At 42.5% G+C, this 23,514-nt stretch overlaps 1 protein-coding gene across 10 annotated transcripts in view; it reads right to left on the reverse strand.

Moving 5' to 3' along the window:
* KIF16B (kinesin family member 16B) overlaps positions 1-23,514 on the reverse strand; it is a 288,439-nt gene that overhangs the window by 205,210 nt on the left and 59,715 nt on the right. For all 10 annotated transcript variants that reach the window (XR_006703358.1, XR_006703357.1, XR_006703353.1 and 7 more), the window contains 2 exons: positions 18,282-18,347; positions 15,228-15,287 (listed from right to left, as the gene is read on the reverse strand). Coding sequence is in view for 3 of the 10 variants with exons in the window: in XM_045445356.1 (XP_045301312.1) it covers positions 15,228-15,287; positions 18,282-18,347 (126 nt within the window). In the remaining 7 variants the exon portion in view is untranslated. The remainder of the gene's footprint in view (positions 1-15,227; positions 15,288-18,281; positions 18,348-23,514) is intronic.

Below are 23,514 nucleotides of genomic sequence, written 5' to 3' on the forward strand. Positions count from 1 at the left end.
ACTGCGGCATGCATGTGGCTCCTGAAAAGAGTCTTAAAATGTGGCTAATGCCGTGGGAAAACTGAACTCGTCATTTTCTTTTTTTTTTTTTTTTTAAACGTTTATTTATTTTTGAGACAGAGAGAGACAGAGCATGAATGGGGGAGGGTCAGAGAGAGAGGGAGACACAGAATCCAAAACAGGCTCCAGGCTCTGAGCGGTCAGCACAGAGCCCCACGCGAGGCTCGAACTCACGGACCGCGAGATCATGACCTGAGCTGAAGTCGGAGGCTTAACCGACTGAGCCACCCAAGCACCCCACTCGTCATTTTCATTTAATTTATTGGTTTAAATTCTTAAACTACACTCAATTGATTTATTGGAAAACTTTTAAATATGTTTGGAACACAGTTAATATGAGAATCTATTTTTCAACTATAAATTTTATAAAATCAAAATACTGATCAAGTGTATCTTATATAAATTAGCATCTGAATGGAGATACACTGTAAATGTAAAATTCATGCATGTCAAAGACTCATTAACAAAAGAGCATAAAATATTTCAGTAATAATTTTTATATTGACTATATGTCAAAGTGGTAATTTTTATATATTAGTCTAAATAAGTGTACTATTAAAATTAATGTAAGCTATATCTTTTTATTTCTTTAATGTGGTCACTAGAAAATTTTAAATCCCTACTATGTGGCTTGCATTACATTTCTATTAAACATTGGTGACTTAGAATAACACCTAACACATAGTACAGAAAGTGTGCAATAAATATTATCTACTATTATTCTTATTAATATTAAATTGCTGGGTGCAAAGTGATTTGGGGGCAAGGGGAGAGGGCTAAGGTTCCCAAAACAATTAAAATACATCTCTACCTCTGGACCCCACAATCTAGCAAAGGAAAACCAGACTGTCCACAACAGCTTTCTAGGACGTAAATTATTAAATATCTGGCTGTGAAAAAAGAAGACTTACAGGAAAAAAAAATCCACAGAGTGTATTAAAAACCTTTGAAATTCCTTCTACAAAGCTTGAGACATCAGAATTAATTTGTGTTAATCACCCAATTAAACTAAACCCAGATGAAAACAGACAAAAAAAAAAAAAAAAACACATTACACAAAGAACCCACATAGACTGAAGGCAAACATCTGCTGTTTGTGGATGAGCGGTTCTGCTCCTGCTGGGTCCAGACCTGATCCGCCAGGACAGGGGGTCTGGCCTTGGTCCCTTGGCCTCACCCAGAATGAGAGCCAGCTGGGCGAGGAACAGGGGATGTTTGGGTCAAGGATTCGAAGGTCATAAAGAATGGGCAGCCACACGGAAGAGACAGGCAAGTCGGGACCAACTCTTACCAAGATGAGAGCCAGGAAAAGGGGGCCTGGTGAAAGGATGCACCCGACAAAACACGTTCAAGAATGTTCACAGAAGCACTAGTCCTAATAACCAAAAGGCTGGACATAATCGCACAAACGGAGACAGTCAATGGGAGGATGGATAAAAAGAGTGTGGTAGAGTTGCATAATAAAGAAGAAACTCCTGCTAGACACAGCATGGATGAATCTTACAGGCAACACACTGCAGTAAAGAAGCCAAACACAGAAACCGAACATACCGCATGAATCTGTGTGTATGAAACTCAAGAAGAGGTGACCCTTCCCTGTGTAACAAGCGTCACAACGGGGACGGCCTCTGCAAGAGGGAGGCAGGAAACATCTGGCTGAGGAGGGCAAGAGGGAGCCCCTGGGGAGTAGGAAATTTCTCTATCTTGATCTGGGTGTGGGTTACATGGTGCATACACAGCTCAAAATTGATGAGCTGTCCACTCTAGACATGCGCTTTTTTACACATGTTCACTGAGTGGCACGCTTCGGATCTGCACACTTTGTGTACACTGAACCTTAATTTAAAAAATAAACACCGGGGCGCCTGGGTGGTGCAGTCGGTTGGGCGTCCGACTTCAGCCAGGTCACGATCTCGCGGTCCGTGAGTTCGAGCCCCGCGTCGGGCTCTGGGCTGATGGCTCAGAGCCTGGAGCCTGTTTCCGATTCTGTGTCTCCCTCTCTCTCTGCCCCTCCCCCGTTCATGCTCTGTCTCTCTCTGTCCCAAAAATAAATAAACGTTGAAAAAAAAAAATTTTTTTTTAAAATAAATAAATAAACACCAATGTTTTTCAAAGTCCTGTGAATAAATCACTCCATTTTATGCAAAGTAATCTATTCAGTTGAGATTTCTTTCCAAATGGCATCACACAATGGCTCCAAATGCTTGCATGAGTGCCCAGTGTGGGGATCACAAAACACTGCAGGAAGTTATGTGTGCCATTTCTTTCCAGAAGCCCACACCCATGCGATAACACATCAAGATGTGCTCTAAGGGGGGATCTTCCATATGAGTCCCTGCTCTTGTGAGAAGGCACTGGGCACCTGTTCAAAGTAGAGAGTTTAGGGTGCCATCTCCCACAGTTCTCCGTCCTGGAGTCTGAAGAACCCACAAAATGATCTTTGCAAAAGGTCCACAAGGGATTCTGAGTGGAAACCATTTGTACATGGAAAAGCAACTTCTGTGACATGCAGCATAACTGACATTTAAGTTGTTTGGGTGAGAAACTGGACTTTGCAACTTGAAGAAGTGTCGTAGCAAGTTCTGTTGCTGATCTCAGCCCGATCTGCTAAGAATGCCAGGGTAATCGTCACTGTAACGGCAAGGACAAGAAAGGCTTACATATAACACATTAATATAGAGTGTACTGGATCCGGAGGAAAATGACCACCTTTAGTGATGCCTGTGTTGTTAGATTCTTTCAAGGGGAAACCACAGCTATTTGAAACTAACTCCTGTCATCTCTGAGACACAGACAGCTTGCTGGGGAAAGCTGTTTCTGGCTGGCAAAGCTGGTGCTATAGAGTGTATTACATGACATATTAGAAACGTATAGCTGTTTCCACCCCCTGCAAGTAACAGAATATCCTGGTAATAAATATCTACATGCCACCTAGGTCCATGTTTCTTTTCCAGTAGAGATGCCCACTTGCTAATTACACTGTCTTACAGATACATACTTCTTAAAACCATCACTTTTGCTAAAAAGAAAAAAAAAAAACACAAAAACCTTGGGGCTCTGCTGCCTGGAGTTAAGAGAAACTGCTGTCATCCTTAAATAATGCAAAGGCAAAATCAAGCAGGATGCTAAGGAAAAGTAATCTCCTAAAACCTGCTGTTGTGTTACAAACGGAGGGGCAAATCCAGCACACCGCTCATAGTAACTGTTGCTAGGTAGACTGGGCTGGGAAACATCACGCTAAAGGGGTCAATTGGAAATTAAGCTAAATTCAAAACTACATATGAAAAGCTGGAGAGGAGAACACACCCACACCGAGGGTTCATTTGAAATAACGTGATCAATCAAAGGGAGAAGAGGAAAATGCATTTCAACACACGGAATTCACTGTGTGCCATCTTTCAATTCTAAGACCAAAAAAAGACAGGTTTCTCTCCTATGACATATTCACACCACAGTACAGATACTCAGCGGGCCCTTTCACATAATTTTTCAGCTGAATATAGGACTTCTGAGTCATAAAGAAAGTATTCGAAACCATTTTCTACCAAGAAATAAAAGCATGTTTCAAAAACTTGCACCTCCTGTTCGCAATGAAGATACTTCACACTCCAGTAAGTGACCAGGTTCTATGTCTGTGAAAAACGTGGTGGCATCACTAAGATTCACCCTCTCCCCCCACTACACAGTGCACAGCATCTGTGGCCAACGGTCTTGACCTCACCGCAGCTCCAAAGGTGGGCCCTGGTTCATCTCAACTCATCAGGGTCACGCCTTTTCTTTTTTTTTTTTAAATTTTTTTTTTTCAACGTTTATTTATTTTTGGGACAGAGAGAGACAGAGCATGAATGGGGGAGGGGCAGAGAGAGAGGGAGACACAGAATCGGAAACAGGCTCCAGGCTCTGAGCCATCAGCCCAGAGCCCGACGCAGGGCTCGAACTCACGGACCGCGAGATCGTGACCTGGCTGAAGTCGGACGCTTAACCAACTGCGCCACCCAGGCGCCCCGGTCACGCCTTTTCTTGATTTAGACAACCCAAGCCAAAGCCAGTCAGCACACGGTATCTCCTCGGCCCCAACAACTGGTTTAGAAATGCACCAATCTGTACAAAGCTCGGAATTCTGTCAGGCACTCTGAAACCCAGACACTTTGAAACGTAGATGGTGCGGTAGGTAGATATAAAAGTAACTGCTGTTCTCGCTTTGCCATTCCAAGAACAGAACACACGAAGATGAAGTCAATACAACAAAAAGGCAAAACCAAGAAGAATCCCAGAGAACCAGAGCCCTGATTAAACCATGCCTAAATCCCATGCTTTCCAGACCATTACTCTTCTCTGAGCTTTACCACTTAAGCAAGTTTGGAATTGGATTTTCTGTTACTTGAAATAAACAAACATAAAATGCTATACCATAAAGTATCTTAGAATTAATGCCACATTGGAGCATGAAATTGTATACTTTTGAAAGCTTCCATATACATAATTTTTTTTCTGCCCAATTGGCAAGATACATACTACTTACTGGCAACCCAGTTTTATGTAAAAGCGGATGGACTCCCAGAAAACCAAACAAAAAACAGTTAACGTTACTGTAAAGCCTACAGCGCTAACTATGTGATGGACGCCACACTAAACATCCTACATATGCTCATCTGTCACTTTACGTGACAGGTACAACTCTTGTCTGCATCTTGTGGTGAGGTTTTGAGAAACAGAGAGGTCAATGGGACCCAGGTCAGAAGGGTGTATAGGCAGAGTTCTCTAGGTGAGGCAGTCAAGAGTCATCTCCTCACTCCATGCCCACCCCCCGCCCCCAGCACACCTTCCTCTCAAACTCACAACTGCTAGAACTCATCCAAGGTGAGTTAGATGTGCTCCGGGGTGACACGAACAATAAACGGATCTGTACCATGAAATGGTCGCTTTTTAAGACTCCCCGCCAATGAAACCAAGTGCCTACACTTCAGCACACCCAGTGAGTTCAGGTGTACATAAAGCATACTTTCATATGACCAGGCAATCTTTTCCTCCCTGACCGTGGCAATAAATATGCAGTAAGAGCCCGTCAACGCACATGCCTCGCTGCAAAAGATCAGAAGGAAAATCCCCTATGTATTCAAAATAATTTATCGCGTGGTTCCAACATTTAACAGTGTGCATTTGACTTATTTCTGAGCCTTTTGCTCCAGAAACGTTACTCAAAAGTAAGAACCAACATACACTCGCATTGCCTTTATTTACGAGCAGTTCCTTCAGGCTGAAAACTGCCGCAGAAAATATGGGAGCCCTGGCATTATTAACAACATCAGAGCTGGTTCTGTAAATCGCCCGCTTAGCCTCTGACCCCGCCAAGTTCTTCAGTCAACCTCCAGTGCTGTAGCATTGACAGTGGTCCCCCCAATTCATTATTGAGTCCAAGTTTTAGAGAACAATAACTTTATTACTCTGCCCTTCGTCAAAAAGCAGTTGCAAAGAGCAAAACTTTAGAAAAGGGAGAACACACCGTTTGATGGAAATTAACAGCCAGTGTCAACTTTCATGAGAAGTTGACAAATTAACAACTACATACTATGTCAAATGCAATCACATCATTTTTCTCTTGCTTCAAATCAAGAAACAGCCAATGAGATAGTATGTGTGAATGCACTAAAAAAGAGAAAGGGCTTTGCACATGGGGCTTTGTAGATGACTTCTGTTCAAACAGACACAAAGTCATCCACATTAGTCTGCAGATTAAAGTGAGGAAACAAAGAAGTTCTTATGACACTCTCTCAATTCATCTATATTGCAACCCCTATCCCAAATCCTCTCTTTTCCATACCGTCCTCTATAGAAAGACAAGAATACGCACTCACACACAAAAACGCAGCTGCAAATCACTGAGGCTGGTTGGTAAGGCAACGGGTCACAGAGAATAGAGAAAAAGATTCTTGTGGTCAGTTATTTTGCAAAAATGGAAGAAATCACTGCTCACCCTGTACCCATGCCATTGGGTAACTCCCTCACACCTCACCCTGGTTTTCGCCGTATGAGTAGCTCTGGCCAAGGAGACATTATCAAATGAAGTACAAGTGAGGGCTGAAAAATGCTTGGACATTGGGGTTCATCCTCCCTCAAGACCACCATATAAATGAGCCTGAGGATTAGAGACACATGACCAGATCATCCACAGTGGACACCAAGCCAACCACCACCCATGTGAGTGAAGCCATTCTGGACCGTCCTGGGAATCCGCTGAGCCAGCCTGTACCACAAAATCATGGGAAATAGTAAGTCTGTTAAAACCACTAGGCTTAAGGGCAGAATGTTATGCACCAAAAATCTTCAAATGTGTCCTGAAACATTCTCAGAAATGGGAGTTAATTGAGTTAATTAGTTAATTAATTGAGTTAATTGAGTTCAACCGTTATTTGCTGAACACTTCCTACTTTTAAAAAATTAGTACATGGGGCGCCTGGGTGGCGCAGTCGGTTAAGCGTCCGACTTCAGCCAGGTCACGATCTCGCGGTCCGTGGGTTCGAGCCCCGCGTCGGGCTCTGGGCTGATGGCTCAGAGCCTGGAGCCTGTTTCCGATTCTGTGTCTCCCTCTCTCTCTGCCCCTCCCCCGTTCATGCTCTGTCTCTCTCTGTCCCAAAAATAAATAAACGTTGAAAAAAAAAAAATTAAAAAAAAAATAAAAATAAAAATAAAAAAAATTAAAAAATTAGTACATAAAGCACTAGAATTTATGAGAGATACAAAAGCTAGTGATCATGTTCTCTGACCTCAAAGAGTTTACCACCTAACAGAAAGAATGGTGGGCATAATTTATTAACTCATTCGTAAACAACTTTTCTAGTAACATACCCCATAGGGGCCTTTCTAGCTGTCCATTCAGTGCTCAGACCTGCTCTGAACAGCAAACAAAACAGAAGCTGTACCCTCATGGAGTTTCCACCCTAATGGGTGTCAATTTTAAAAAGGCTTTCTATGCCTCTGGGGTTTTCAAAGCGCTATACAGACGGACATTTTAATGCGCTTAGTATAAATTATCTTTTTAAGTATATTTAATTAATAAAATACCAGAACTGAAAAAGTAAGACATGTAGTTTACATAATCTGAGACCTCAAATATCAAACAATCAGAGGAGTGGACTATATTGTTGTGTTAATAAATCTATTTTTAAAGGAGAAGAGAAGAGGACCAGGTTATGGAATGTTTACAAAAGAATGTCCAATTTGGGGGAAAAGCCTTCTAGCACTAGGATGCAATGACCTCCATGAGGGCAGGGATTTTTTTGCTTTGTTCATGAGGTATACCCAGTGCCTCAAACTATGTCTGATACAGAAGATGCTCTCAATAAACATACATTTAATGAATGAGGGAGGGTGAGAGAAGATGGACAGGAATGGATGAATGGACGAATGGGTGGTGGGTAGATGGACAGGAGGGATACAATGAGGGAAGCTGGGGAGGCCACTAGAGGGAGAATATTTTTTAATTCAGTGTAACACTAGCAATTTCTTTATCAACATAGGCAGCAGTCCTATTTTATTAGGATATTGGTATGCCAACAAAACAAAAACAAAAAGCTCACCACCTTTTATCCCTTCTTTACCAAAAAGTTTTCAAAAGTTTGAAAATAAAGGTTTTAAAACTCATAAAAAAAAAATGAAACTCACAAGGCAGTTACTGAGATAGTAAAGGCATGACCTGCACGTGGGCAGCATGAATGAGCAGGTGCTGAGCTGGGCTCACTCTCTTTTCACAATGAAAACCAAAGGGGAAAGAGCACTGACTTCTAAAATTCCCGCTGCAGCCAATCTCTGCTTGAATGGATACTTGGAAATTCAGTGTATTATCCTCACGTAGCCAAATGAGCTCTAGAGACAACAGTCTGTATTTTTATATGCTACTACAAACTATAAACAATATGTGAGACTGTCGGAGGTCAGAATTTTGAACCATCAAATGCCCACACAGTTGCTAATAAGGAAGGTGACCCGTGGTTGAAAAGAGCTGTCTCCTCCTTAATCCAAAATCTGGGCAAAATCGATGTCCATAAATAAAATTCTATCCTAGAGCTACTACCCCCAGGTTCAGTTCTTGTACCAAGAAGAGGTCAAGATTAACTGCATCTAAAGGAGGCAAAGGCCACAAAAAGTGTCATCTCTCCCATGATTTCTTTGTAGGTTTTCTGGAAACCAGAGGATTCAGTGCCCTGGGCAGCAGAAATCCAAAGGACTGCCACACGTCTGCTGAGCAACGGCCCCAGTTATTAGGGCTGTTTCCAAACTCATTACCCTCCCCAGTACACGTTTGCTCCACGAAATGGAAAACAGCAGACAGCCCAGGCAAAAAAAAAAATCTTTTATAGGTTGCCATAATCTTCCAGAGACAAAAGTTCAGTTGACTGATTCTATCATAAAACAGAAATAAGTTGGTTTAAAGTAGGCCTATCCATGAAACTTAAGCTCAGAAAATCTTAAACCAAGAAAGGATTCTAATTTCATTATACTCTATTTCTTATTACTCAAAACATTCTGAAAAAGTAAAACATTTTCTTCCATCAAAGTGTTAGCCAGCCCTGCCATACTCCTGCTCTTCTCTTCCTCAGGGATGGAAAATTAAGACCCAGCACAATTTAAACTTAAATCATTTGCATATGGATCCCACTGTCACATAGATTCAAATATGCTCCATCCTCCAAATTCAATTCAACAAACATTGTTTACTGTGTGTAAGGAACAAAACAAAACAAAACAAAACAAAACAAAACAAAAAACTCCATGGGGCGCCTGGGAGGCTCAGTTGATAAAGCGGCTGACTCTTGATTTCAGCTCAGGTTGTGATCTCACAGTTGATGGGTTCGAGCCCTGAGTCAGGCTCTGCACTGATGGCATGGAACCTGCTTGGGATTCTCGCTCTCCCTCTCTCTCTGCCCCTCCCCCATTCACTTGTTCTCTCTCTCTCAAAAATAAATAAACATTAAAAAAAATTTTTTTAAGAAAAAAATCCGTATGATTAATGTCTGGGGTGGGGGTGGGGGGATAAAAACACAAAAAAACAACTTTCATGGAACTAATATAAGTAGCTCACTTATCAAGGACAAGTCTCTCCAACTAAGCAGCCCGCTTCCTCCCCAACCTACACTTGTGCCAAGTCAGACGTTCTGTGCAGGACAATAAAACACAAAAGCAAGTCAGACGCTGAGTAATCGAAGAATATGCTTTCAGTAAGGAGGAGACCCTAGTTTTTTAAAAAATGAGAAGAGTAGCCAAGGCTGGAGGGATGCAAACAGAGAGCCCCCTCGGGGCCGCAGACTGAACTTCACCATTAGGCTCTGGACAGACCCCGCAGAGTAGCGCTCCCTTCTGCCACACCATCTGTCAGACACTTGAGAGCTCTATGATGCAGTCCAAACTGACTGTGCTTCATCTTGAAGCACAGAACTCAAGGAGTTATTTGGAAGTCAGATAACACCTTTGAGCACTTTTTTTTCATCCGTTTATAAAACGCTGGAACAGAGAAACCAAAACGTGTACAAAGCAGACGCACCAAAGAGGTATGTGAAGGGGTCGGGTGAGGGGGAAGAAAGTGGGAATGGACAATGCATTCGGGGACTCATTACCTGAAAAAATTCATCAGCAATAAAACATACGGGATTTATAAAAAGCCACGCCAAAAGGCCCCCAGGAGGCACATCAAGTAGCCACTTTATAAACACTTCAAACAGTAAGCAGTCAGCACAATATGGAAGCTATGCAAAAAGGGAACGATACACCAAGGCCTCAGGAACGCATTGATCCCAAGGCTTGTAGATGCTGGATTTATCACAACATTAAGTTCCAAGACCCGAGAGAGTTATCACGGTTTAGCACAAATTCAGCCAGGATGAAAAACACACCGGGGCAGTATTCGAAGAGACTAGAAAGATCAAAAAGAGAAGAGCCAACCCAGATTCTCAGGAGCCGGCACAGCACGTCAAGAGACTGAGATGTGGGACTGACTCTGCTATCAGACCAGGTTGAACCATGGAACAGAAGCTGCTTCAGTGCTTACATCCCAGGGGCTTTAAAACAGAGAATTGGTTACTTGGCTGAAGGAGGAGCTGGGAAGCCACTGGGGATGGTAAGGCCACCCAGAAACTGACACCAGCAGGAACCAGCATCACCCCTGGGCAGGAGGGACACAGGGGCAAGGCCAGGGCTGGGCCACATGAATGCTACAAGAAGCCTGAGGGGGAGATGTCTGCTTTCTCACTCCAATCTCCAGGGGAGTCCCCCAGGAGCCTGAGAAAGGGTAGCCCCCAGGGGCCAGCTCCCCCATGACCCAAGGCAGGGCCGGAGAAGTAGGGAAAGGGATCCGACGGCAAAAAAGCCCAAGACTCCTCCCCACCTTTCCTCAAACTGTATGGTGCAGACCTGCCACCCGGGCACCTTAGATTCTGACTTAGCTCATCTGCAGTGGAGCCTGAGGGCCAGCGATGCAGATGGTGCTGGTCCAGGAGCCCCAGTCTGGCGAATATCTAACTGATTCAAATGAAGGGCTGGACCATAATCCAAAGGAACACAGCCACATTCCTTCTAAGGATAAAAACACACCCTCATGTATAAGCCTTTCAAAGAAGAACGAGGAACATAAGGCACAGGTAGGAACAAGACCAGTGCCTGCACAACACTCCGTGTTACTTCTTCCCCCAGACCATCAGATTCGTGTGCTTCAAGGTTATGGCTGAATTGGGTCCCCCTAAAATTGAGCTACTGAAGTCCTCATCCACAGTACCTCAGAACATAACTGTATTTGGAGACGGGGCCTTTATGTAATGACACTAAAATGAAGCAGTTAGGGTGTAATATGACTAACGTCCTCGTAAAAAGAGAAGACTGGGACACACACAGTATGAGCAGCCGTGCAGGCAGGCACACTGAGAAAAGACCACATGAGGACACACGCCAAGGAGAGAGGCCTCGGGAGGAACCAACCCTGCCGTCACCTTCATCCTGGACTTGAGGCCTCCAGAGCTGTGAGCAGATAAAGTTCTGCTGTTTAAGCCCCCTGGTCTGTGATATTTCGTATGACAGCCTAGAGAGTTAATATAAAAGTCTTGGTTTGGGTTTTTGCTTCTTGATACTACTTTAATGAGGTTAAGTTTTCACTGCTTGCCTGCCCAGTGAGAGGCAGAGTTCCCAAAGCTGGCTTACAGAATAATACAGTCCTAACCCAGACCCTGCTCCTATTTAGGGGGAGAAACCAAGGCCACCAACCTCAGATGATGATGGATGCTGTGACAGAGGGAAAGCCAAATGCTCTAAAGGCCCAAGGAGAACAAAATCATTCCAACTGGGAGGTGGGGTGAAAGTGTGAGCAGGGACAGAGCTTCCACAGGGATTCTGATGGGTCCAGAAAGCGGAAACATCTGGAATGCTGGAGCAACACAGGCAAAGGCCAAGAGTCACCAAAAGACCCGATGCGCAGGTGTGCGGGGACCAGCAAGACGTCTGGCAGGGCGGGTGCGATGGTGGGGTCCAGGGGCAGGGAGAACTGTCAAAGTAAACAGAGAACTGAGGAGCTCACTACCTCTGGGAGTCTGAACTCTAATTTGCAGAAAATGAAGATTAATGAAATAAGGAAGGCAGGTTAAGGGCAAGAGAGTGGATATACAGAGTCCATTGTGAAGGATAGTAAAACTCTCATTACCTAACTGCCTAAGAACAGCCTCCTCAAGATTAACATACTTTCTACCTTCATTAGCCACTTCCAAAAGAACTCTTAGAACTTTATTATCTCTTCCCCTGTTAACCTGGATCTAGGGAACAGGTTGCCATCCACCATGATATCCAAGCTAGGAGTATGTGATGGTTGTGGGTAAGTGTCACGACCCAGCGAGTCAGAAAGAGAACTGAAGCCTGAGATCCAAGTTCCGCAGATCGAAGCCTGAGGCTCCGTCACTGCCACCGCGGTGCCACCAGTCTGGCTGCAAATAGCCATCACCCTTTGTCAGAGCATGAATCTGGCCAGCAGCCTTCTGCTCTCCCTCCACCCCCACTCAGGAGGACCTTGGATCCCTCATCCAGAGCAAGGGAAGCAACAGGCCCAATGAAAAGAAAGGAACAAAGTTACTCCTTGGCTTGTGAGCATCCAGGACCCCAGCCTCTAGTGATTTCCAGGGAAATTAAGGAACTTCCAAGCGTAATTCACATGAATCTGACTTTAAGAGACCTTTGCCTTGTACACTGACTGAGAGTCCCACCCCTGCAGGAGAGGGGGCTCTCATGTACTCCCAAAGCACCTCCATGTGGCGTATGCCGATGAACTAATCTCGGGTCTCATCACTGACCGAGGAGATGCAAGCATCCAGCACCGGCATCTCAACGCCAACAAAAACCAATGTGACACCTGACGAGATGGGTTATGCCCCTCTCCTTAGTCCTCTCTTCAAGCAATAGCCATGTGGCTCCTCTGAAACGACTCGTCGATAAACTGGGACAAGAAAAAGAAACAAGGCAGACAGGCGTGGCACCAACAAACACTGAATCAGCGCTGGTCTCTCCCTTTATCCCCTGGATGTTATAACTCTCATCTGCCTGTTCCCCAAAGGACTCTCCTTGGATGTTCAGAATTGGGGTTTGGAAAGGATAATAACAGGGAAACTGGCAGAGTCAACAGTGGGGTCTTGACAATGAACATCATCCTGGGAACCTACTGGTTCACTGGGCCTGTCTCTACAAAATGTGCAAATTCGGTATAAGAGCAAGTTCCCACAGTTTAGCACAGGCACGTGCAGACTGAACTACTGATCTGAAAGCACGTTTGCATTTACACCCTGGCACCGCCTAATTGTGAGTAAAATATCCTTCTTTCCCCTTTGCTTTTTAGTTCAGTCAAGTGACTTGCTTTGGTCAATGTGACGCTAGCGAGCACGGCGCAAGCAGAAGCCTAAAACACACCTGCACGACTCAGCATGCCCGCCTGTACCTTGGCCAAGACCATGAGAAGAGCACGCCCCAGAAAACCAGCCGGTCCAAGAGGATGAGGGACATGTGGGGCAGATCCACATGAGACCCTGGAGCCAAGCCCAGCCAACTCCCAGCCAACCCCCAGCCAACCTGCACACGCGTGAGAGAAAACGTGGTTTTAAGCCACTGGGTTGGGGTGGGTTCTCTGCAGCATTATTAGAGCAATAGCTGATGAAGACCCGTCCGACAACAGAAATAGGGGAAAGGATTACACAGATTACCGCACAGATACAAACTCATCGAACAACACTCATTTTCCTCATCAATTTCCAAAGAATGCTTTCAAAAACAGCGTTTGAGCCTTCTTTCCTTCACCTCAGCCCTCAGGCACCGTCTTCCAGTAAGAGAGGAAGACCGCCTCTAAAACAGCAAATATAAGCTGAAAATGACTACAGATTTAAAACACAAATACCAGCAGAGAAATCTAAAATGGGCTTGCAAGAGCGAGAGACAATTTGAAATTTGAAATAAAATTAGCCAAATAAAATTTGAAATATCATTAGCCTTTCTCATAACCTTTGACACCTAGCACACAACGCATTTCCATTCTTCTCATCTGAATAGTTATAAAAAAATAAAAATAAAGATTTATGAATAATAGAATTGGAATTGGAGGAGAACTTAGCCTCAGGGCCCAAAAATCACCTTATGAAAAGGCGCACTGCCTCCTGTGCTAACAGATACTACATGCGCTAATGACTTTTCAAAGAGCTATCTCGTTTCTCTGTTCCTTAAATGGAACAGATTTCCGTCTTCTCTCTTTGCAAATTTACTGAGGTGAGTGTACATCACGTCATGAAAGGTCAAACGACGTAGGCTTCCCAGGCAGGGGCTGTGGCACTGCTCCTTAGAGCTGATGCAGCTACAGGATGAAAACTACCCATGTCTTGGGGGTGCTTGCTCCACACCTGACTATGGTACTTGCAAATGCAAGTGAGGTCTTTTGCTCAGTCTCCTGAACAAAAATCTATTGACATGGGAAATGCTGAAGAAGTACTTCAAAATAATATGACACTATCATCAGAATCAGGAGGCTCCCCTCCAGAAACCCTTACTTTCTGTAACGGGAAACATCATCTCTCAGACCATCACAACCCACCCCCACTGAGAAGCACAGCTCAACCTCCCACCTTGTGAGAAAGTCTTTTTAAGCCTCAAAGCAGGCCAAGCTGCCTAAATGGCACGTGGAGAACTTTATAGCATATGCTGCTGACCTCTTTCAGAGCTGTCAGGCACAGAACTACATGGCTGACCGAGGCCTTCAAGAGTTTGCCCCCATGAAACGGTTAAGTGGGTGCCCCATTTTTCATATATAGGGTAGGGTTCTGCCAAGACATAAACCTGGTCTCTCCAGCCTCACCTATGGTACAGGACATTTCACTCTTTCCAGAATACTTTGTCTGAATAGGCCTCAAAAACAAACCCAGGATTCAGTGGTCTCTGAATCCCCCTCCATCATGTGTGAAGTCAGACACTATCAAAGCTTATATTCCGGTCCGAACCTCAAATGTCGCTGAGGTATTGACCCTCAATAGAGGACTCAGGTTTTCTGCCAACTCGGCAATAGCCGGAAACACGAAGAAGCGTGTATTTTGAAGCACAGAAAATGAAAATTGGAGGCCACTGGTGACATCCTTTCACAACTAGCATCGCCAAACATGCAGACCATCTCTGTCTAGCCCTTGAGACACACACAAAAAAATTCCAATAGGAAATTACTAGTTTCGTAATCTGAAATCTAGCCATGCTATGCACACACATTCTACAATACTGACACAAGACTTTTTTATCCCGCCCCCCCCCTCCATTTAACCTATCACTTTTACACTGGGTTTAACAAAAGCAGGAAAGCAAAGTGGATGCCCTTGAATACTAAGTGGAGTTTAATATGTGCTGAGTCAAAAATGGAAAAACTCCAGCAAGGAAAAACAAACACCTTACATATCAGCAACCCCTCTGCATGTGAAAATACACACCTTTAATGTCTCATAGCTCTATTTCCTATTTCCATTTCTTCAAAATTAAACCAGAACCCAAATCCCCCAAAAGTCATTGGTCTTACCTTAAGCAAAGCATGTAGTAGCCATATATCAGGTAGAAGGGAAAAAAAAAGTTTTATCTATTTAAGCCAAGATAGTAAGATTAAGGCACCATATTATAGTCCTTACTTTCAAAATATTTTGGGTTTCATTCCACTTATTTGTCCATTCCTTGGTCAATTCTTGAACCTAAAAGGAAAAGTACACATGTGTGATTGCTTCATTATCCATTATTGTGGTTTTCTTCTAGAAAGTTTCTAACCTCTTATAGCTTATGGAAGGATGTACAATATATATCTTTAATTACATAGTAATTTTGATCCCTGAAAGAACTATCACCAAATATAAATCAAATAAGCTGATCTCATTCTACAACCTACATTGTAGCAAAGGAAAGAACAGGAAAAAAAAATTGTCAAGTTGCCTATAGTTTTACAACAGTCTTTTTCATGGTATACTTAAGTAAAAGCTGCTTCCTTGGATATTAACTAAAAATTACAAGTTCAAGAATGGGAATGCCCCATTAAATGGGTTAATTTTTCCCAATTATACACTAGGTCCTAAAAAAATAGTGATTTGCTTTTCTTTCTAATTAGATGGGGTGATTAAATCACCTTGGATGCTGCAGTTTTCTTTAAGAGATAATCTGCCGCTTTAGCTAATTAATAGGACTTATAAATCTCATTCTATCTTAAAAAAGAAAAAAGGTAGCTCTGTAACTCTTTTAGTAAAAGCAAAAATCTTTTGATAAAAATCAGCTTCTTTCCAGTCTGCTGTAACCTAGGGGAGAAAATATCCCCCCAATTGTTGAACACAGCACAGTTGGAAACCGCTCCTCAAGTCTAATAAAAATATTTTGCTGGTTCCATAAAACTTTGTAAATGGTCCTAGTAAGTAATTCATTAAGAAGCAAACAGTGATATTAGATTGAGCAGTAGGAAAAAAAAAAAAAAAATGTGTCCTGTAAAAATGAATATCCCTGAAGCTAAAACAGAGTGACTCCCCCCAGGGACGGGGTAGGATTGGACAGACAGATGACACTCGTCCTTTCAAAGCCTTCCTCCTTCCCTACTTTAGCAGTTCTGCCACTTCTCCACTCCCATCCCATCTGAACGTACCGCTCTTGCAGCTGAGACATTAGCTTATTTAACCAGGCCAAAGTGCATGCCGGGAATACACCTGCTTGCACTCTCACTGCCAACAGCAAGACACCCCCCACACGCCACTGAGTATATAGCAACTGGAGGAGGTGCTCATGTCAGACACCTCCCCGACAGAAAGCCTTTGTTACTGACAAGTGGGGAAACTGAAGGGACAGCTTACCGGAGAGGAAAACCAAACCACACCTAACCCACCTATACTCAATTGTTCGGCAGTCATTCATTTTACTCCATTTACCCCAAATAGGGCTGACTAAGTTAAAAGAATACCACTTCATTTTCACTAGTTATTAAAATCAAAATCAATCATCTTCTTGGTTAAAACCACATAAATGAAAGAAACAGGACCGACCCTCTCTAGTTTTGCTTTTTGTGTGTTTTTAACGGTTTGCAAAGACTGTCCTGAGCTGTCTGGAACTGCACATTCACTCCAGTCTTTCATCTCATCCCTTGAGTGATGGCAACTTCAGGCTCTAATGATGGCAGTTAAAGCCACCTGGCTATCAGGGTGTGTTTTGGAAAAGCTTTCAGAGAGGCAATGTTCCGAGAGGGAATGTTCTGCCTTTTCTCCCTACAGAAGAAGGAAGGACTGGTATATTCAATTTACCAATTTATAATCATCGGTTCACAGATTCTCACTGGCAATTTATCGGACAAACACGGCATTCAATAATAAATGCTTCTGCATTTCCCCAACAGGTGTGTTCTCCCTGAAGAAATGACAAGCCAATCAATCCTTTTCCAATTCAATCAAACAATTCTAGCTTTAAACAAATTGTTAAGTATGCCTTGGGTTTATTTTACTATTGATTTTAAAGCAAATAATCTTCATTTACAAAATAGACCAATGTGTGATACCACCTCTAGCAAATGACCAGGTGATAAGATTTATAGCTAAACAGACAGCAAACGATTGTAAAAGGTCAGCAGAAAACTAGCTTAAAACCTAGAAATTGTTATGAACGAGATACGTAGTCATTTCTGTCACAGCATGTGTAATGCATTCAAATTAAGATGTTTATTGCTTTCTATTAACTTGCTAGGTATTCCTGAAAACTATTATTAAGAAACAATATAAGACTATATCCATTTCGAAGCACTCAAAATTAGAATTTGAAGCACTAAAATACAAAATTTCATCAGAAAAATAGGGAGTAAGAAACTAATGTTTTTACTCATGCTATTATCAGCAAATTCATCAGCATAATTACCCAGGGAAGTGTCAACAAGTTCCTAACTACAAGCCAATTTATATTTTCAGTATTGTGTACTCTTCAAAGAGCTTTACCAATAGAATCCAATTTTCTTTCTCAATCTGCTATAACCATTCAGCAGAGTGAACAAAATCCAACCCAAAAAATGTTCTCAGTGCCTGTTTTTCTTTCACAGACGACTCTTTTTTTAAAAAACAAAAATAGTACAGAACCAGGTCAGCCATGAAACTGGCTTTCAGAAAGAGCCAGCATACCAGCACTCAACGTCAGCCCACGACATCTCCAGAGCCACTCTCTTTCTGGTCACTCACTGCCACTCCCTCTCCCTGCTTCAGCTCTCCCTAGCTTAAGGGAAACTAAGCATCCACGTGGAGTATTCAGAGATTCCCCCAGTGCTGCACTTCCCACTGGAAACAAAGTAAAGGGATGACAAAAAGACTAAACGGTGGTCATTCTTCAGCTACGGTTAAGCTGTAGGGACCACCGCTGTCTCATGAAAGTTGAACATGGCCTCCCTCGACTCGGGGCTCCTGTGTGCTCTGAAGTACCGAGCAGCCTCCCGGCCTGCATGTGAATTTCAGTTGCAGTAACCATCATGTACCAGACAAATCCCATTTAATAAGTCACAGAGGACACGATGAGATACACCAAGAGTCAACCATTGTGCTTCTTTAAAAATGGGGTGAGGCAGAGGGAGGGTTCAGTGAAATGAAGAAGGAAAATGAGTTTAAACAGCAAGTATTAAAAAGCGTGCACTTAAAATAACAGTGAAAAGATTTTTAAAAAATAACGAGTCAGGTATCACTTACTCTTGCTTCATTCTGCTGAAGTTTTTCCTCCATACTTAAGGCTGTGGGGGAGTCTAAGAGGGCAATCTACAATTTAAGCCATAAAAGAGAAAAATAATTAGTAAACAGCAATAATCTACAGGAAGGATTTGTCCATGATTAATAAATTATCAAAAAGAGCCAAATAACTATTAAGCAAAGGTGAAAAGTACTGTCCCACAACCACCCCAAAAGTGTCAGTCATCACTGAGTCTTTAATCAATGGGGTACATATCTCATAATATTCAAAACCATAGCATCCTAGCAAACCCACATTTGCAATACAAATCAGTAAAGCAAAGGAAAAAGACAAACATGTTACATACTGACATTTTACCAAAATCAAACACGGTCTAAATCTCTAAATCTGAAAGAATTCATCTGTTCTGAATACGCACAATGTACAAAATTCAAAAAGAAGCATAAGTCTTGCTCAATCACAGGCTTCTGAGAATTATACATGTTGATACATGCAAATTAAATTTAGTTTCACTGCTGGATTATACTCCATGTGTGGTATGGCTACCCATTTCTTTATGAGCATTGCAAAGGTATAAAGATTGACACGTGAATGACAAACACCAAAATCTGGTTAGAACTGGGACAAGACACAGAAGGGGAAGCACAGGGAGCCAGGTAGGGCACAGAGGGGCTCTGACTGTATTCGGAACTCATAATCTGAGAGGTAGGGACATAGTGCTCCCTAGGATGTCATCAGAAATAAAAGAAAGGGGTCATATAAAAGGCACAGCATGTGGAGGGGGCGGGGGTGTGAGGACTTCTGGGTGGCTCAGTTGGTTAAACATCCCACTGTGGCTCAGGTCATGATCTCGCAGTTCGTGAGTTCGAGCCCCGCATCAGGCTCTGGGCTGACAGCCTGGAGCCTGGAGCCTGGCGCCTGCTTCAGATTCTGTGTCTCCCTCCCTCTCTCTCTCTGCCCATCTCCCACTTGTGCTCTGGCTCTCTCTCAAAAATAAATAAACATTAAAAAAAAACTTTCAAAGATACAGCAGAGGGGACATAGTCAATGATATTTTAATAGCGTTGTGTGGTGACAGATGGTAGCTACACTTGTGAGCAGAACATCACAAGATGTTGAATCACTATGCCGTACACCTGAAACTGTGCATCAGCTATACTCAAGTAAAAAATTTAAAAAACAAAAAATAGAGAGGGTCTTCCTCCCTCCCCATCCACAGGCAACCACTTTTTCCCAATATGCTGTGTAAACCTGAAGTCATTCTGGTCATATGCACACATATTTTTGTTGTTTTTTAAACAGCACAAACACTAGCAGAACACTATTCTGAACACTGCCATTTTCGCTCAACAATATATTCTGGAGAAAATTCAGTACAAATAAAACCACTTCGTTCTTTTTAACAATTCCAATTCACCATACAGTATTCCATATATGTATACATATATAAATATATATATATGTGGACAATATTTGAATATTCAAATCATATATCCATATGTATGAATAATCCATAATTTATGTCAGCACTTTCCTAGTAATGGAAATGCAGGGTTTCTTTCTAATCTTCTGTTTTACCAGCAATGCTACAAACAGCAATCCTATACCACGGTCTACCATGTACATAGGTGTATCAATAAATTCCTCCAAAGGAATTTGTGAGTCATTTATATGTATGTTTTTTTTTTTTTAACTGCCAACTTCTCCTCCTCAGAGACTGTAGCATTTTTTTTTCATTATTATTTACATTTCAATTTCTATTCAAATGAATGCAACAGCCATAAGTGGTCTTCGTTGGCTCAGTTAAACTTTCAGGCTGACAAGATTACCATGGGCCACACTCCACATGGACAGGACAGCAAGGTCCTCATGAAGTCTCTGTAACAGTCCCCACAGCTGTCAGGAGCTACCATCTTTAGCCCTCTCGAAGGACTGAGATTGAAACACGCACCTAGGGGGCTCACCTTGGCCTAGAAGCCCCACACCCCGCCAGAGGCAGCATCTCTTGTTCAGGCATACCCTCTAGGGTCCACAAGAGACATCCTCAGTTACAAGAGTCACTGCACTCAGGTAAACCCAAATCTATGGCTTTCCACCCACATTTACAGTTTATATACAGTCCATCCTAATCCAGATGCAATTCTCCTATTAGGGGCCATTTTTATCATTAGAGATGTTGTCTGGTGATAAAGATGGCCTCCCACTTTTACCCAGATCACGGAGAATAAAGCCAACAAGATAAGCACTAGTAAAGGAAATTCATCCATAGCAGGAAAAAAGGAGTTTTGCTAACACATTACTACAGCACATTATTGCAGCACCTAGCATGCCGTCTTGCACACAGATGGTACTCGACAAATAGTTGCCAGTGAAGAAATGCAGGTGGCAGGCTTTATTATGCCTGCACAGTTTATATGTGGCTGACAATTTTCACAGCAATTAGTGACCCCTTTATAACATGGCTAATTTCACCGACTCCGCTATAGGGATTTTTCATCTATACTCAAAGCTGAAACATTCCTACCACGTCGTCAACTCAGCAGATAATCACCGACTGAACACATGCGGGTGGGCGGGCTATCATGACCACTAGGCCTTTTGGTAAACTCACCTAAGTCCTCTTAAAGGAAATATCTGCTCAAACTAAACCATTTTCAATTAAATTACTGTTTGCAAGGTGTCCATTGAGAAGAAAGACGTTTGGGACTAAATAATACTCAGATGAAGTTCATGTGTTAAACCAATGGTAACATGGCATCACAACTGCAGCAGCATCAACTCCACCAACGACATGTATAAGCACCTGTCGCCTCCCACCCGGGCCAATATACTCTGCAATTAAGCATTTTGATCTTTGCCCATCTGATAGGTTTTCTAAGAAATGTGAGGTATAATTTACATGCAGCAAAATACACAGCTTAATGACTATGTATCCATATCCGTATATTTTCATCTCACTGTTCTTAATATTTGCATTTACTGTATTTCAAGGGACATTGAATATTTTTTCATAGACTTAGAAACCATTTGAAACTTTTTCCTGTGAATTGTGCTCATATTCTTTATTCACTTTTCGGTCAGCTTGTGATCTTTTCCTTATTTTTTTTTTAATAGAAGCACTTTTGGGGGCACCTGGATGGCTCAGTCGGTTGAGTGTCAGGTCATGATCTCGCAGTTTGTGGGTTCAAGCCCTGCATCGACTTTACCGCTATTAGCACAGAGCCCACTTTGGATCCTCTGCCCCCTTCCTCTCTGCCTCTACCCCACTCACTTGCTCTCTCAAAAATAAATAAAAATATTAAAAAAAAAAAAAAAAAAGAAGCCCTTTTCACAATAAGGAGACTTGTGGCACAAGTTGGTGATCTATTTCTCCTGGTTTGTACTGATTAGAGCAAATTTTCATGGTGTTATGTAAATATGCTACATCCTTCCTTACCTTGGTCTATGTGAGCTCTCATGAAATGAGACAGAGGATTACAGCTCCCTGTGGCAAATATGTTTGGCTTTGTCTCCTGCTATTTCCTATAGTTTTTGGGGTTTTTTTCTTTATAAAAGTTGATATGTTTGGTTTTAATTATGAATTACACTCTTTACTATAATAAAGTGTTTTTTTGTTTGTTTTAGAGAAAGAGCACATGAATGAGGGGGAGGGGGAAGGGAAGGGGAAGAGAGAGGGAGAAAATATCAAGCAGGCTCCACACTCAGCACAGAGCCCAAACCAGGGCTAGATCCTATGACCCTGAGATCATGACCTGAGCTGAAATCAAGACTCGGACATTCAACCTACTGAGCCACCCAGGCGCCCCATAAAGTGCTTTTTTAAGGTATGCATAATATAAATAAAATGTAAAAACAACATAATGCTGTTTTGTACTTCTTCCTTTCCTCTCTGAATTACCTAGTAGGCCTGTGTTCATTCATACAAATATCATGTAACAGTTTCCGTCTGTGACCCTCCTGGAGATGTGTCTTAAAAGTTTGCACATGATGACATTTCTATTATCTAGCTATCATTTAAAAAGTTTCCCTGTTGGGGCGCCTGGGTGGCGCAGTCGGTTAACCGTCCGACTTCGGCCAGGTCACGATCTCACGGTCCGTGAGTTTGAGCCCCGCGTCAGGCTCTGGGCTGATGGCTCAGAGCCTGGAGCCTGTTTCCGATTGTGTCTCCCTTTCTCTCTGCCCCTCCCCCGCTCATGCTCTGTCTCTCTCTGTCCCAAAAATAAATAAAAACGTTGAAAAAGAAAAAAATAAAAAATAAAAAAAAATAAAAAGTTTCCCTGTGACTCCAGCTATACAGATGAGAAATTCATCCTATTTCCATTTTAGTGTCCTCCTTTGCTTCCCGACTTTTCTGGCTTATTTCATTTCTATATTGTTTAATTTTCTCATCTCCAGATATATCCAAGAGAAAGAGTTCACAGACGTTCTCTCTGTCAGCTTTAAAGGAGAATTCTGAAAACATGCTTTAAATATAACAAAAGAGAACACTTGAAAGGACAAGCGATCAAAATACTCAACTTCATTGATCATCTGAGAAGTGCAAACTAAATCCTTCTGTAACATAACAGTGCATCCGTCAGATGGTCACAATGAAAACTGGACAGAACCCAGTGTGGACAAGGGCCTGCAGCAGTGAGATCGGGCACTTTCGTGTGCTCATGGTAGATGTAAACCAGTACAGGCACTGTAAAAACTGTCTGGCTAAAACTGAGCATATGTACACCTTCCGACCCACCAACTCCACTCTTAAGTATAAAGCTAACAGAAACGCGTCGGTACATTCGCTAAATGACATGCAGAAGAAAGTCAGCAACAGCACTTATAGCCCCATAAAGGAAACTCCCCAAATGCCCATCAAAATTACACTGGATAAATGAGTTGGGACACACTTGTGTGATGGAATACAATATAGCAGTGAGAATGAACGGATCTACAACTACATGCAACACCATGGATCAATCTCACAAACACGACATCGAATGAAAGAAATGAGACCAAGAGTATATACTACATGATTCCATTTACATAAAGAACAAAAATAGGCAACACTAAAACCTAATCTATGCCCTCAGAAGTCAGGATAATAGTTACTCTTGACAGAAATGGCAGGTAGCACCTGGAAAAGGAATATCAAGGGGGTCTTCCAGGATGCTGGTAATTTATGTTCCTTGATAGGGACGCAGGTTAGATCGGTGGATCCGGCTTGCGAAAATTCAATAATCTGTACACTTACAA

Source organism: Leopardus geoffroyi, chromosome A3 (assembly GCF_018350155.1).
Source record: "Leopardus geoffroyi isolate Oge1 chromosome A3, O.geoffroyi_Oge1_pat1.0, whole genome shotgun sequence".
In the NCBI taxonomy this organism is placed as follows: Eukaryota; Metazoa; Chordata; class Mammalia; order Carnivora; family Felidae; genus Leopardus; species Leopardus geoffroyi.